The 17,291-nt window shown below is 31.9% G+C and overlaps 1 protein-coding gene across 2 annotated transcripts in view; it reads left to right on the forward strand.

Moving 5' to 3' along the window:
- Positions 1–556: 556 nt before the first annotated feature.
- The window catches only part of LOC139486301 (uncharacterized), a 65,224-nt gene continuing 48,489 nt past the window's right edge, over positions 557–17,291 (forward strand). The window contains exons 1-5 of one of the 2 annotated variants that reach the window (XM_071271115.1): positions 557–850; positions 7,048–7,140; positions 7,632–7,943; positions 11,211–11,414; positions 13,715–13,865. In XM_071271115.1, coding sequence (XP_071127216.1) covers positions 7,644–7,943; positions 11,211–11,414; positions 13,715–13,865 — 655 coding nt within the window. In that variant the 5' untranslated portion in view covers positions 557–850; positions 7,048–7,140; positions 7,632–7,643. Of the gene's footprint in view, positions 851–7,047; positions 7,141–7,631; positions 7,944–11,210; positions 11,415–13,714; positions 13,866–17,291 lie in introns of those variants that run through there. The other variant, XM_071271116.1, reaches the window with a different exon arrangement.

The following is a 17,291-nucleotide window of genomic DNA, read 5'->3' on the forward strand; positions in this document are numbered from 1 at the left end:
CTTGATAAATACATTTCAAACACTTTTATGTTTGACTTATACAAAAGAAGATATCAAGTGAGACATTTTTTTTTCCAATTGAAAAAAAAACATATTTTTCTTGCTGCGTTTGCCAACGGTTCGGCATGCATTTTAAACAAATGAAAAGTCAACTCCTCTATTTAAAAGTTACTAATACGTTTAAAGAATAGATATTAAGCAGATGCTGATCTAGCCATTTTTTAAAGGGGTTCACATCTAGAGTAAGAGGAGGGGGATTCCAACAACATGTCCCCATTCAAAATAATTGATCGACAAAGGGACCCCGGACACCTCTGTCTCGATGGATCCGTCACTGGTTTAAATGTAATAGTTTTAAAGTCAATATATTTAAATGAAATAATTTGTCAAGCAAAATGCATAACATCATATATATTTAAAACAAAATGACAAAGACATTTTCCGTAAACAGAATATGGTTATTTGCCAATTCAATGTTAAACAATTACGTGTAGTTAATTCTATTAGTCAGACGAGGGTATTCAACTGGAACTAATATTTAAAGATTCTTGATATTGAATTGTTAGTGACGCTAAAAGGAACAAAACGATTTTGAGTTTAATGTTATCACTATTAATAATAAATATATATAATTAGTAAGCTATTGACATGATTGATATAACTACAGAGGAATACGAAACATAAAACAACAAATCGATTTAGTTGAGATATATATACTTGTGTAGGCAAGTATAAGAATTACAATACTTTTGTTTTTGTATAACAAATCAACAATTTGGTGACTTAAACGTTGTGGTACAACCATCTCTGTTATAATACGAGCCAGAAGAGTTGTATATCACCTTTAAAGGTAAGAGACCGAATAAGAAGCGTATGCAACATTGTAATGAGTGTTCTATTTGTATATATATATATTTGTTAAACAATGTTTAAAAACATTCTATGAAATTTTCAATTTGTTACTCTCAGATCTTTCTCAATTTTAATAATAACGTAAGTTTGTCTTGCTAAGTTTCCTTCTACTTATTTTTATTTTTTCGCATAAAAATTGGTTGCACCAAATAAAATTGAGAATGGAAATGGGGAATGTGCCAAAGAGACAACAACCCGACCATAGAAAAAAAACAGCAGAAGGTCACCAACAGGTCTTCAATGAAGCGAGAAATTCCCGCACCCGGAGGCGTCCTTCAGCTGGCCCCTAAACAAATATATACTAGTTCAGTGATAATGAACGCCATACTAATTTCCAAATTGTACACAAGAAACTAAAATTAAAATAATACAAGACTAACAAAGGCAAGAGGCTCCTGACTTGGGACAGGCGCAAAATTGCGGCGGGGTTAAACATGTCTGTGAGATCTCAACCCTCCCCCTATACCTCTAGCCAATGTATAAAAATAAACGCATAACAATACGCACATTACAATTCAGTTCAAGAGAAGTCCGAGTCTGATGTCAGAAGATGTAACCAAAGAAAATAAACAAAAAGACAATAATACATAAATAACAACAGGCTACTAGCAGTTTACTGACATGCCAGCTCCGGACTTCAATTACATTGACTAAAAGATTATGGTTTCATCATATGAACATCAGGCACAATCCTTCCCGTTAGGGGTTTAGGATCATACCATCATAACATATATGAGAAGAACATAACCCGTGTCATGCCAACAACTGGTTTTTGAATAAATGTGTTTAGTTCCGATGCAAAGACCTTATAAGTGAATCAATATTATCGCCAAAATATGCAATCTTTAATGACCTGACAACAGTATCGTAACTATATCCCTTCTTAATAAGTCTATTCAAAGGTTTTGTTAGTTTTTTAGGTGAATACTGACACCTTTGTGCTTTATAAAGAACATTTCCATAAAAAATTGGATGTGAAATGCCTGAACGTGTAAGAAGTCTGCATGTTGAGCTATATTTACGAATGATGTCCTTATACCGATGATAAAATTTAGTAAATGTTTTGACTAGTTTGTGATATCGAAAACCCTGGTGTAATAATTTTTCAGTAATAAATAAATTTCTCTCGTTAAAATCTTAAACATTGTTACATACACGAGCGAATCGTACAAGTTGAGATATATAAACATCGTAAGATGGTGACAAGGGAGCGTCACCATCTAAAAATGGATAATTAACGATAGGAAATGACAAATCATCTCTTTTATCATAAATTTTAGTATTCAGCTTTCCGTTAGTGATATAGATATCAAGATCGAGGAAAGGGCAGTGGTCATTGTTAGTATTAGCTTTATTTAAAGTAAGTTCAACAGGATAAATTTCTTTAATATACATACTGAAGTCGTCATTATTGAGAGCCACAATATCATCCAAATATCTAAAAGTATTATTAAATTTGTTTATCAGATGTTGTTTCGATGGGTCTTTGCTTATTTTTGTCATAAATTGTAACTCATAGCAATACAAAAACAGGTCTGCAATAAGTGGTGCACAGTTAGTCCCCATTGGAACAACACATTTAAGTTTGCCTAAAACACGTAAAAAATCTAAACGCATTCCGTGCGAGTCAACTATCGTCGCTCTAGACAGTCATATTATAAATATGTAACCAAACAGGCCCCAAAATGTACCATTTAACTTCTAAAGGAACACAAGTAATGTGTTGCTGTAGTGTAGATATCTGAATCTTGATATACAGCTATCAAAGATAATCAAGGTGGCAATCAAATTGAGATTTATTATGGTTTTGATTGTGCATTTAAAAAAACTTATTTTTACTCAACTAGTCGAAATGTGTTTCAGTTTTAATCGATATAACTCGACCCATGCTTAACCGAACTCGCTACTTAATTGTGCTATACCATATCTTTGTTATTGAAAAATATTACCCGACAAGTCTGATACATTCTTGACATGTACTCGATCAATACTCGACCACATTATGACCTATGTTCATAGTCTGAACCATACTCGACCAAAGTTCTGACAAAGACTCAACCACATATATTTACAGATTATTTTTACATCATTACATAATTAATGGATTCATTAAAAGGAGACAGTCAAAATAGTATACTTTTAAATTCTGAGTGGCATATATAAAGATTTCTAAAGACACCAATACACGCTTCTATCCGTTGACAGATTTAATAATATGTTTAAAGGTCCGTACAGCTTGATAATAAAATCTGTATTAAAGTTTGAATTAATATTTGATTTAACGATTTTAGGCTGCTAACAATATGCATTTTTTAAACTTGTACACTAGCCAGGCATAAAAAGATTTTAAGTGACGCTCGAATAGAATAGTTAAAAGATTGAGTACTAAGTTTCTATAGTAAACAATTGTTTGGAATTTTAACTATTATGTTGATTTAAAAGGACCACAATAATGAATAGTTATTTTATCCTTTCAAATGCATCTTACAACATGTTAGAAACAGTATAAGTTTATAAAGATTTTTATTTAAAATATATACATTTTGTAAACGGTTTAACTCCTTGCGAAATACAACAGATGAAAACTCTAGTGACATGCCAATTGCTTACCAACGTTTAGCCACAGATAGCTTACGCCTTGCCATATTATACAATAACTTGATGGAGGTCAATCGCAACTGTACGCATGAGGGTATTTGTAAAATTGCAGATGACCTTTAATAAAAAGTTGCTTAATGGGTTTATCAAAGTTCAATCTTTTTGCTCATACTGAATTTTCTTAGTGTATGTAAACAAATTTCAAAGGCAATTAATGACATCAAACATAAATAATATTTTTTCGCAAATAGTTAAAAAAGATATAGATGTTGCTAATAACTTTTGGCGGACAGTGTATTATATATATATATATCGAACACTGTGTCTTAATTACCCCGTCAAAACATGTTTGGACTCTAAAACCAGGGACGCTGATTGTTCAACAAACAGAGAAAATAAGTTTTCCGCTTATTTATTTAAAGAAGCTAGCGAATACAACAAATGTAGATGCATTAGTTTTCATGCAGCGCAATGGATCACAATAGGCATGCATGCGTAAAACTATGTTCCCCCCTTCTTCTCACTATTTAATTTTGGTTGAAACGCGTCTTCTGATTGGCTGACGTTATTTTGTTATCAGCCCATAGACATAATTTAGTCATGTGACCGTGACGTCATCAACGTTTTTTTTCATGGTTTTCTACGGTTTAAAATGGAATTTAGAACTACGCGCGTTATTCAGTGTGCACCAAATTTTTTATGTTATTTCTTCATAGACAGAAATAATATTACAGTCATTCCTTAAATAAATTAGTAAAATAGTATCAGGTCATTGAAAATGAACTACTGATTATTTGCATTAAAACTTAAAAAGAAACGGTTGGGTTTCTCTCCGCTGTGTAATGATTATCGTATTTTGCTTTATATTTAAGGGACATTGGTCAAGTTTTAAATTTACAAGGGTGGACATGGGGCAATTTTATGCTGAAAACAGTATTTGTTTATCGTTAGAAATGTCTTCGTCAATGATGGGGAATAACGCAATCTACGCCTCCGAGACCAGCCACGAATGAATAATAGAAAGTATAACTATAACGTATTTCCATCTTTCAGTTTTATTAGAATCGAGAAAATTGAGAAAACTGCCAAATTGAATTATCATGTTTATTTTCAAAATTCAAACTGTTATTTTGATCACGTGGGAATGCGAGACACAATGATGAAAATTCGTGGCTACATGAACTGTTTGTATACAGCAAATATACCCAGACCTATCATTGTAGTTCTTTAAATCAGTTTTAACAGCAGATGAATTTTCATGTATAAGATCATGAAATTATTCATCTGCCCCCTCAATAGTCACTTTTTCTGTCATCTGAAGATAATATGAAAGTGAATTTAATTTACTTGTGTGTATTTCTTTCTTTTGCTCATAATGGCAGGTATTGAATTAAATCCCGGTCCAATTGACAAAATAAATCCGTAGTCTTGTCTCATATATAGGATTTGGCGAGCTTTTCTCAAAATCAGCTTCAATTCTGCACTTGAATATACAAAGTCTTGTTCCGAAAATTGATCTTATACAAGCCAAATACTCTGGATTTGATATTTTAGCTGTTATTGAAACATGGTCAGACATTAATCATAAAGACGAGTCAATCAAACTTCTAAGTTATCCCGACCCAAATCGTCGCGACAGAGTTTCACATAAAAAATTCCGCCGAACTGACATATACATTTACAATTTGGAAGTAGTATTGCTAGATTTCAAATTTAATGAAAATAAATCATTACTTGGAATCTTTTTATAACCCCATATATAGCAATTCTGAAACCTGTCGTCAAATATTAGAAAATTCTCGAGATATGACGTCCAATGATCAATACAATTGAATATATATTTGTCACTGGCGATTTAAACAAAACAACATATTAATCGTACAAACTTTAAAAAATCTACTTTTTTAGCACAACTTAATCACAATCGATAGATGAACCCACTCACTTTTCTGAATCAGGTGACTAACAATTTTCCCACAATACTCTACTGCGGAGTCAGTCCGCTATCATCAGACCAAATAAGGTTACTTTGTCCCCTTAATAGTCTTTTCAATTTCCAAAAATGTCGTCCACAGATGTTTAAAAGTGAAATTTAGTTGTACTACCGCTTTGATTATTATCGAAAACTTTATTGAAAAAAGAATTGGATTCAATAACAAATTCGGACAACATTGAAAAATCACAACAGTAACTGAAAAAAAAACAATTATAGAAGCCGCTGAAAATTTATTCTAAATAAATTATAACATTAAGAAAAAAATAACCTCAAGATGGCTCACAACTGATATAAAGAAAAAGATCAGGAAGAAAAAAGGTCATGAAAAGACCAAAAGTTTAATATCCAATCAGTATGGATGAAATTCAAGGGAAAAAACAATGAACTCGCGTGCATAATTAGAAAATCTAAGACAAGTTTTAATAATAATTTGATAAAAAAAAAGCAATCTATCTTCTTCTGATTAGCGGACGACAGTTAAACAAGTGTCCGGTTTTCAGAAATGATAATGTGTCATTTGATGAATCTTAAAAAGCAAATAAATTCTATATGTGTTTTTCTTCACTGTCAAATTTTTATGACTAGATGCAAAATTACCAAACGAATTCAATAATATTAATGAAATTATAAGTAATATAGAGACTGGCTTTACACGGAGCGCCTCCGCTGTCAACCAATTGATAAATATTTCAAATGAGGCAAGGAGATGTTTTGTTATGTAAGTAAAGCCTTTGTTTATTGACACAGCACATAAGCATAAATAAAAAACAAAAATACAAAAATTAACACAGAACAACACCGCATTAGCAGGATGCATAAAAACCGATCCACGCAAAAGGATATTACTGAAAAATGGACTAAACACTAAAGGTTGATAATTCACAAAGACAAATACAAGAACACCTCAACACGTAATTAAGATGATAAACAACGTCAATACCTAAAATATAAACTTCAATACCATCATGCTTTATTTGTGAAGTTGATATGGAATATTGTTCAACAAGGTATTGGTATTCTTCCATGAACTTTTTTCAATCAATTTTCTGCATAGACGCTGGGGACGTTTTATGAAGTCTGCTTAGCAGCTGTAAGCGCATGAATACCGAATGAGTTGATAAATATATATCCCATACGTAGGTGAAGTTGTTGAATATATAATGTCATACGGTTGAACGTAGTGAGTTGGAGTGAAATTATTTTCTCTTGTCTATATGATGTATAGGTGTCGTACCTATTGTGTGGTCAGTTTCCCGCCAAAACAACGCCAAATCGAACGGTTTTCATTTAATCACGTGGTAAATTTTGATTTATTCAATTAGTCCCTCCTTGTTAATTATTTATAAGATATATAAGATTGATGGGACTAGGTTTTGTTTTTCTTTTTGGTATTATGTTGTGTGAAGTATATAGTTGTGTATAATATATGCATATGTGTTTTTGAATGTTCATGCGTTGTCGTGTAGCTTTGCACTTGATTATGAGTTTTGTATTCTTTATATTTTCATTGTATGCTATTTCCTTTATATGGTTTTTCAAAGGCATACATTATCATGGAATGACGTACATGAGACAAGTATTATGTAGTGAAGTTTGATACAGAATGAATGTTGTTACAAGAGAAGGCTACTAAGGTAAAGAAATTGATAATTTAAAAAATTATATTGTCTCGATTGTTCATAGATTTTTGTACGTAAATAACCGCTCATGTCAAATTCGAGATATAAGTCTTAAAATATGGCGGAGAAGGTCATGACTTTTGGTTTTTTATTAATTTTATTTTAGAGGATGAATGAAAAACAATCAGAAAAAGTTTGGATTGTTAATAGAAAGAACATTAATATATCTGAATGTGAAATTAATGATTTGGCGTTTTTTATCGTTCCCAGAGTAATGCCGTCCATTTGGTGAAAAAAAGTCTACATCCAAATTCAACAAATTGTGTACTTCAATGGTCACCAGTCTTTTATTTTTGATTTGATACCTTTATTGCAAAAGTACAGTCTACATGTTTGATACATTTTGTATTTTCACCAATATATATTTGGATAACATGACTTTCCCTTAGTGCTTTTGTCTTTTAATCACTTATCACATACATGTATATTATTAATGATTATAATAGGTAAATTAAGGTATGCAACACCGTGGAAGCAGTCAGTTTGTTGTTGGTATCGATATTGGATCGACATTCTCTGGATATGCGTTTGCTTCCCGAGATGAAATTCAGCAAAATCCTCCCAAATTTCACATTGCCGAGTGGTATGGAAATAGAAATTTGAAATGGAAATGTCCAACCGCCATTCTATTGCAAAGTAATGCAGATCTCGTAGCCTTTGGATACGATGCTCAAAACAGATTCTCTGAGCTAATTGGTGATGATAAACACAACGATTATTACTTTTTTAATGATTTTAAAATCAATCCGTATTGCCAGGTATTTATTTGAAATTGTTTAAGCGTTAATTTTGTTTTCTGAGTTATTTAAATAGCGTTGATTATTTCAAGATTTGATAATTCTTGTCATCATCAATATGTTTATACCATTATTCTTTAGTGAAACACAGATATTTAATGGATGTTATCCTTAAATAATTATCCACAAGCAAAATTATGGAAGAAATTTACAAATTTTAAGAGTCGAGCTCACAACAGGGACATTTGTCAATTGTTCGACTGTCGATTGTATACCTCATGATCTCATTTGTTGATTTAGCTTCAATGTTACTAAAGGTACATCTTAACATATTAACCGATCATAAATTAAAAAATGTCATATAAAAACACATCAACAGTTAACAACACACAGAAATAAAAACTTAAGATTGAGTTATCTCAGATGCCTTGGAAGAGTAAGCAGATCCACTAAAGGTACCAAAGTTGTTTCTCATGTAAGTATATATCTGTTGATAAACATTGAAGTTATGAAACTACGAACATATTTGTTGTCATTCGTGAACAAGATTTTTCTCAACTGACAGTTGTTTTCTGAAATGCCATCCGTTTGTTGAGTACAGAACTCTTTTTATTGAAATAAAATGTTTCAGAATTCTAGAAATAATTGTGTACATTTAATCAGTTATAATGTTTTCATTAACAGTCTTCAGTTAATAAAATCTTCAATGATACCCGTTTTCGATTAATGTAACATTTTGTGATGTGTTCAGAGACAGACTTAGATAAAAAAAAATCTTGAATCGCGAATATAGTTGATACATGTATCCTTGCAATGCACCCATTCTATTACTTTTAAATTTAACCTGAGATCATCCACAGTTGCGTGTGGTGTTATTGTTACTCAGTCAATAGTTGTCTGTGTTGTATTTTGTGTTCTGCTGTTTTTATGTTTGTCTTTTTTTCTTTTTTAGCCATGTCGTTGTCACTTTGGGTTAGGGTTAAGTTTTGTTCGACTTGTGAGTTTGCATGTCCCATTGGCACATTTCCCTTCTCTTTTACTGTTACACCACTGTCCTATAATAGGGAGAGGATTGGGTGCTCGCTAACATGTTATCATTTCTCATTTTGCGTTATTTTATTGCTGACTATGCCTATCTGTTTTGCTTGTTGTTTTTTGAAGGTCATACGGTGACCTATAGTTGTTAACTTCTGTCGTTTGGTATTTGGTCATTGGCAATGATACCACATCTTCTTATGTTCATTTCACGAATAATAAACATCTAATCGATTTCGATAGGAGTTAATCCTTATATATAACAGATACTATGCGTATGTGAAACCAGTCGACCGTTTCGTCATGTGGAAAGGAATTTCGATCAGAGCTCCTTACGATCTGATTATTATCGTAAAGCCAATCTTCGCTTGTCTATATATTGATGTGTGAGTTGCAAATCGGGTTTTCAATACCCTCTATGTATATTTTAAACCTTTTGACAGGAAGTACCTCACCAATTGAACAGAGATCACATTATTAAGATATCAAAGATACAAAGCTTCTTATGTGTAATAACTAGACGCGCGTTTCATCTAATTAAAGACTCGTCAGTTTAACTACTTAAGCAAAGTTAAAGAAGTAACTGCTTTCAGAGTTTAAAAGGTTTTAAGGAAGTTCGCTGCTCAGTGTCAAAGGATCAATGTGCTTGTTTTCGAGATATTAGCTATTTGAATTTTGTCGGGAAAATGTTCTCTCTTGATTTTTCATAGCTTTATAATTGACCAGTTAAAATTCTCAAAAACTATTAAAAATAGATAAGATTTTATAAGACTTTTACAAATCGCTTATAAAAGAGGGACGAAAGATACCAAAGGGACAGTCAAACTCATAAATCTAAAACAAACTGACAACTCCATGGCTAAAAATGAAAAAGACAAACAAACAACAGCACACACGACACAACATAGAAAACTAAAGAATAAACAACACGAACCCCACCAAAAAAACTAGGGGTGATCTCCGGTGCTTCTGAAGGGTAAGCAGATCCTGCTCCACATGCGGCACCCGTCGTGTTGCTTATGTGATAACAAATCCAGTAAATAGTCTTATTCGGTAGGTCACATTCATGAAAGGGAAGGGGATTGTAGTTACGACGTAAGGAACATATCCGATATCATTTGTGAAACGGTTATTCCATAACGGTCAACCAACTCATGATGGCGTCCGTAAAATTTACGAAGGTATGATTTCAACTTCACCATTTGGAACTCTTGGTTTAATAGCTTCCTTGTGAGCAGCAACCCTCTATCAAGAAAATCATGATAGGAAATGCAAGCACAAGGATATCTGTAAAAGGTTCAAATATGCCTATATATATTGTTTGAACAGATGCGTTCCACATAGTCACCAAATTTTGAATTATTTAGTGAAAGAACGTCATCTATATAGCGAAAAGTAGAGTTAAAGGATATTGCTAACTTCTTATCTTTCTTCCTAAGAAGTTCCTGCATGAAGTCAGTCTCATAATAATAAAGAAACAAGTCGGCAAGTAGAGGGGCACAGTTTGTTCCCATTGGAATGCCGACAATCTGTTGAAAAACACGTCCTCCGAACGTAACAAATATGTTGTCAATCAAGAAATCAAGCATCTTGATAATATCAGTGTGAGAGAATTTTTGTTCGAACCAGAGTGATCCTTTACAAAATAGGATTTATCCCTCCCTAAGACAAGATACTTGTATCTACGTTGGCCATTCTTTTTTACGAAGCAAAGCAATACCAACTCTTTCAATTTGTCTTTTAGTTTGGAATGTGGAATACTAGTGTAAAGAGTAGAAAAGTCAAATGTTTTAATACTGTTACAAGATGAAAGAGAGTTAGATTGTATGTACTCTAAAAGATCTTTATTATACATGTAAATGATTTATAAAAAGAAAAATGGGGGTCCATGGGCCAAATATTTTAAGGCATTCAAATGGATAACACCAGAAGATTTCGAAAATCTGACAAAATTTCCAAAACATGACAAGCAAACATCCTTAACTACTTTAGCAGAGTCTAAGACGTAGTTGTTTTCAGAAATGTCTAGTTTCTTGTCGGATGCGCCAAGCTCGCCATTTATTTATACATGTCGTGCCGACTAACTGATCATTGGATCGTCTACCTTTGTATTTGAATATTTCATTGGTATTTTGTCGCTCTTATTACATTGTATTAAGAGCAAGCACCCAATAAATTGAACCTTAAAATCTATTACCTAAAAGTCTCAAAATGTCCTGCTCTAATTCATATCATTCATGTACTCTTTTGTAGAAAATAACTGATATCAGTGGTAAACCTTTTGACTCTTTGAAATTATTAAGCTGTACTATTGGATACTTCATATACATATCACTACACAAAATACACGAAATAATGAACGAACTAATTGATGATGATGATGTGTATTTTGTATTGACTGTACCAGCTAAATGGGATGTACATGGAAGGCAAATGATGCGAGTTGCAGCCAATATGGTAATATTATTCCAATTTCAATTTTGATTACTCTGAAATTCTTTTTATTGGTAAGAATCAAGTTTTCCTAGAAAGAAATTAATCGGCATTCTGCGTATGGAAAGTCGTGAATCACTGTTTCAGAAATATAACACAAAATTGTGCTTTACCCTGTAATTATCCTGTAATTAACAGTAGTTATTAACGTAATGATGGAACAAACATGTTCAACAAGGGATCTTTTTTTTAATTATTTAGAATTCTTGAAAATCGTGCTCTACTATGATCCTCAAAAATTGTAGTTCGGTGAACAAACATTAGATCAACAAATATTTTCATGTAGGCGTGTCTTAAACTACATTAACTGAACAAACAGCCGTCAAATACATTTTCTTTGCAAGTGATGTCGCCGCTGATTTAGAGTTATTACATAATTGGTACTAAGATGATCAACAGTACGGACGTCATGTTTTATGCACAGTTTCTTGTCATTTTGCAAGACCTGAGATCACACCTAATTTTTGTTAATTTGATGTCAATATATCTTTAGTTTTATGTGTGATGTTTATAGACTGTAATTGTCTTTTCTATGTTTTTCGTTATTTTCAATGTCGTTGTCGTTTGACGTCAATTTGTTAGTTAGGACGTCTTTTTGGCATCTTTAGTATCTCATTTGAATGAACTTGTCATTACTGTATTAAAACATAACTATGTATTTCCTGATTGGTGTCACGTCAAATAGTAAAAAGTAAGAATTGCAATAACTGAAGACAAAACTCCAAAAATAAACAAAAAAAACTATATTCTTCCTTTTCCTTTCGTCATAACAGTTTAATTCAAAAGTAAACTTTGCATAAGGGAGCAATTTCATACGTTCAAAGGTCAATAATAAGTTAATGTCTTGCCTAATAGAATATTAGCTACGTTTCAAGCGTAACTAATTTGAAGGAACTACCTTAACCTATTAAACAGCACTAAAAGTCAGAAGAACAATTCAAATAGACAGTGCAATAAAAACCAAGAAAAATACCGAAAATGAAACCAATATTAGTTGAGTGATCTGAAATACTTAGATTTAGATATAAGTGCTATTATATCAAATTGAACTCACCCCGCATATTATTTAAAACTTTTCTGAATGCTTATGATATCGCGTCGTTCATCACATAAAACATCAATTCACATGATTCTATATAAATAGTAAATAGTGTTATTTCAACCTTTTATCAATACACCTTTCAAATACATAGAGTTTGATATGCTGATATAACTTTAATTATGATGCAACCAAAAATAATTCAGAATGTTTCGGCGAATGAATAGTGGTGTAAATAGTTGAAAAATAGTGTAAATAATAGTTTTACGGTTAGTTTTTCTACATTAACAGTTACTCCTTGTCATATTTTTCGTTGACAATATTTCGTTGATCGTGATTATATCATCTTGATATCGGGAGTATATTGTTTAACATTAGAGAGAGAAAAAAATAGATAAAAGGTGTCAAAAAGAAGTTTCACTCACGAGAAAATAAAAATGTTTCCCTGATTGAATTTCATGTTATTGCTTAACATCCAGTGGTATTTGATCCGTAGAAATCAACAATCTATACAATAGCAAGGTCCTGCATATAGACAAAGAACGTCCAGCTTCGTTTGTAAAGGGTTTTCTGTAGAACATATTTCTTTTCGATAGATATACCCTTTAATATCCTTTTGACATAATTTAATTAGGTACAATTAAAAAAGAGTGTATGTAGAAAAAAGTTAAAAGATATGAAACGAACTTTATGATGAAAGTATATAATATTTAAATTTAAGTCATATTGAATTGAATTAGTACATTTAGTAGAGTTTGAATTAATATTCACTATTTCAAAAAAATCATGTAAGCTGATAAGTCCAAGAAATAAACCATGATCTACTTTACTTTGTCCCCACTGTAGACGAATATAAAAAACAAAACAACACGAATAGACAATCAATAACTGCCAGTATAAATATTGATAAATGAGAAATGGACTCATTGTTAAAATAAATTCCTATTGCTGCCAACATTTTCCGATTTCGGACAGGTTAGTAATTCACTCAAATTTTATTGACCGGAAATATTAAATGAGGCAAAAAGCCCTTTGATTCTCTAAAATGGTAACAATGGCATTATGCCCGCGGATTTTTCCAGATCCTATTTTTATCTCCTGATTCTAACAGGGCGTGTCTAGTTTTACATGCCCAATTAATTCAAAGATTAAATCACTCGAAAAAGATTAGATTTTTTATACCTTGCTACCTGATGAATTTTGTACTTTTTTTTCTTTTATTTAGGCTGGTCTTACAGATGGACAAATTGGAATTATCTCTGAACCCGTGGCAACCTCATTATTTATTCAACAGTGGATATCTTATTCAGGGCTCTACCCGCAATTAGCAGAAGAGATCAGAAAAGGAGAGAAATATATAATCATTGATCTTGGGGGTAATTATACAAAGGCAGTGTGTTGGTAGCTACACAAACACGCTAAGAAAAGATGTGCATTGTTTCATGAGTTTGAGGAATTCGCATTTCTGTTCATGGAGTCTTTATTCCATCAGAACACAGATTACAGTCAAAGTAATATGTAAACATTAATTGGGTAAATTTTGATAAAACCTGTATGACAATTGTGCATTGGTAGTAATATATGTTTAGCTAGCTATAATACCAGGTTTAATCCACCTTTTTCTACATATTAAGAAAATGCTTGTACCAAGTCAGGAACATGACAGTTGATATGTTTGAGCTTTTGATTTTGCCATTTGATTAGGGATTTTGCGCTTTGAATTTTCCGAGGAGTTCAGTATTTTCCTAGAAGAGTGAACAGATAATTTAAGATGTTAATTTACTACTTGATAACATTATGTACGTTTCAGCCATACAGTCTATAGATATTTTCATGATTTTTTAGGTAAACCTTTGGACATCAATTGCGCTATGACAGCAGACATGTCCTGTACTATTATGAATCATCGTTTTTTATCAAACTCAGTAGAGATCCGTTTAAATTTCATTTATTTGATGATTTATTTCTATTATTTTTATTTTATTTGATATTTAAAATTTCTCTATATACAGTCGGGGCACTTAGCGAACTCCATAATATTATGGAATTCCGTAATTTTTGTGGAAAATTAAAGTTGTCTCCCTTTGACTAACAGGCTAAATTTAAGATGGGAGATAACTATATTTTGAAACTGATTCTCTAAAAAAAAACAAGGGAGACAAATGAAATCTATTTATTGTTTTCTTAACTACAATGGAAAAAAATATATAATAATATGAAGGGAAGTTACCTCGGTGAAGAGTACTCGCTCGGTAAAACATTTACAAAATGGAAACACAAAATTATATCCATTTTATGTATTGTGGGTCGTTGTCTTTTCATTGTTTTATATATATGTAAACTGTATATTATGTATAATGTTTTAAGCCATTGGCTCATACTGAGGGCTCATATGGGCGTAAAGTGCTTTTCAATAAAGAATTTAAGGACTTATAAACGTAAAACCCTCAACATTATAGACTAGATAATATGAATTATATACCATATAAATCATAATTAAAAGCTTATTTAATACATGACATACATGTTCTTATTTTATTATGTAAACTGACAATTATCTAATCCAGTAATAAAGTGATATCTATAGAAAAATTATTACTCAAACAACAGTATTAAGGGACCGTAAAAAACACATTTTTAAAATAATCAACAGAGGGGTGATGTTTGAACTAACTGATGATCACTGATGACTTTAATAATTTTCTGAGGATCGACATAAGGTGCATTGAATTTGTCTGATCTAAAAGTAGTATCTTGACAACTGTGCCTGGGATGAGGCTAATTCTCAACTTTATTTGTAACTAACAGTCCTGCTGATGAAAATATATGCTCTGACGGTATAAATGGAGAGGGAATGACTTAGATTAGCTTAAAGTGTAAGATTTTGAAAACTGATCTTGTTCATGGCATACCTCTGTTTGGGAGAATTTTAAATGAGAGCTAAGCGGAAATATTCGATTCGTATTTTAATTATCGAAAAATATTAGATAGTATAATTGCAGGACATAAATACAACTATTGACAAATTGTTGATGCAATCACATTGACGTATGCGTATCTGTTTCCATATGTGTGCTATAAATTCATTATAATCTGCAGAGATATATAAACTGTGTAATTATAAATCGTCTAAGCTACAAAATATTGTGTTTTATCAATGAAGTGAAATACGATACTAATACATCTGTGTACTGTAAGCTACAGTAACAAGGTATTTGATTTTTAATGGCTCAAGTGCATCAGGAAACCTCATTATAACTAATGATAGTTCAACGATTAGACATTTCTCTTAAGCTAGAGGTCACATTGGTACGCTGATCCCTCAAATTGCACTTGCCACTTTAATATATAATATTTTGTGATAAAAGTTTAGAGATTTATAATCGCCAACTTTGAAAACAGACAACGCATCATAATACACAAGCGTAGATATTAGTTATAAATTATTATTTTTGTTACAACTTTAATTGTTAATATGCTTCTGAAGGAAAACAAACTAATCGACGACACAAAATAAAATAAAACTAAATTAATCATCTGAAAAAGTCTATATAATAGAAAAACACTCGCAACAAATTTATGAGTTTGTTTGAATGTTAAATTCGTTTGATTTTTTTTTTTCGTATGTTCTAACTTTCACGGACTTCAACGTGAAAGGTTGCTGGAATTTAAATTAAATTTATAATCAATGCTAAAAGCTTGTGAAATACTAGAACTCTTTTCTTCTCGCGTTTGTTTAAATTATATGACTAATGTTATGGCATATTCAACTAAACTGGGAAGCAGCGCTGTATTTTGTTTACGTGCTAATGTACATGTAGATTTAAATAGTCAACAAAACTTAATATGACTCCGCGAGCACCACAGTCTTTCCTCTGACATATAATACAGGGGCGGATCTAGCCATATTAAAAGCTTTAAGGGGGGAGGGGGGGGGGGGTCCCAAATCAGGACAAAAGGGGGGGGGTCCAACTATATGTTCCCATTCAAATGCATTGATCGGCCAAAAAGAGGAGGGTTCAAACACTCGGACCCCCTCCCCCTGGATCCGCTAATGAAATAGTTCTTATTAATTGCCTCGAAAAATATCACTCATACGAAAGATGTCTATGCCAGCACGAAACTGACGGGTCGGTTTGAACATGACATGACACATTTAATTATATTGCAATACATGTATTGTAATCTTTCTTTTAACATAAGCAGTATTGTTCATATGTTCAATTTATTTATTAAACTTTTCTAGGAGTTTTTGTTTAATTTCATTCTAATAATACGGTAGAGAATTAATATTTCCTGCAGGAAAAAAATGAGTAACAAGTCGACCTTCAATATTATTGCATTCATCACACAAAAGAACTACAAACAAGCTGTCCCAAGTAGGGATCATGTAATTCAGTGGTTGTCGTTTGTTGATGTATTACATATTTGTTTTTCGTTCATTTTTGTACGTAATTTAGTTTTGCATTGTTTTATATTTGTCATTTCGGAACCTATTATAGCTGACTATGTGGTATGGGTTTTACTCATTGTTGAAGACCGTACGGTGACCTATAATTGTTACTTTCTATGTCATTTGGTCTCTTGTGGAGAGTTGTCTCTTTGGCAATCATACAACATATTTTTTATAAGATAAAGTTTAGTTCATGATTTCTGAAATCTTTCAACATCAAGAATCACTTACACAGTGAAAATTGTTTTTCTTGAACTTAAGGTGAGTGATATTTTCCCCATATCGAAGTCCTAACTAATATTTCATGTCGAGTTTTTAGCATTGCATACTGAAAGAGGAAAAAAGGAAT

This window comes from Mytilus edulis, chromosome 8 (genome assembly GCF_963676685.1).
Source record: "Mytilus edulis chromosome 8, xbMytEdul2.2, whole genome shotgun sequence".
NCBI lineage: Eukaryota > Metazoa > Mollusca > Bivalvia > Mytilida > Mytilidae > Mytilus > Mytilus edulis.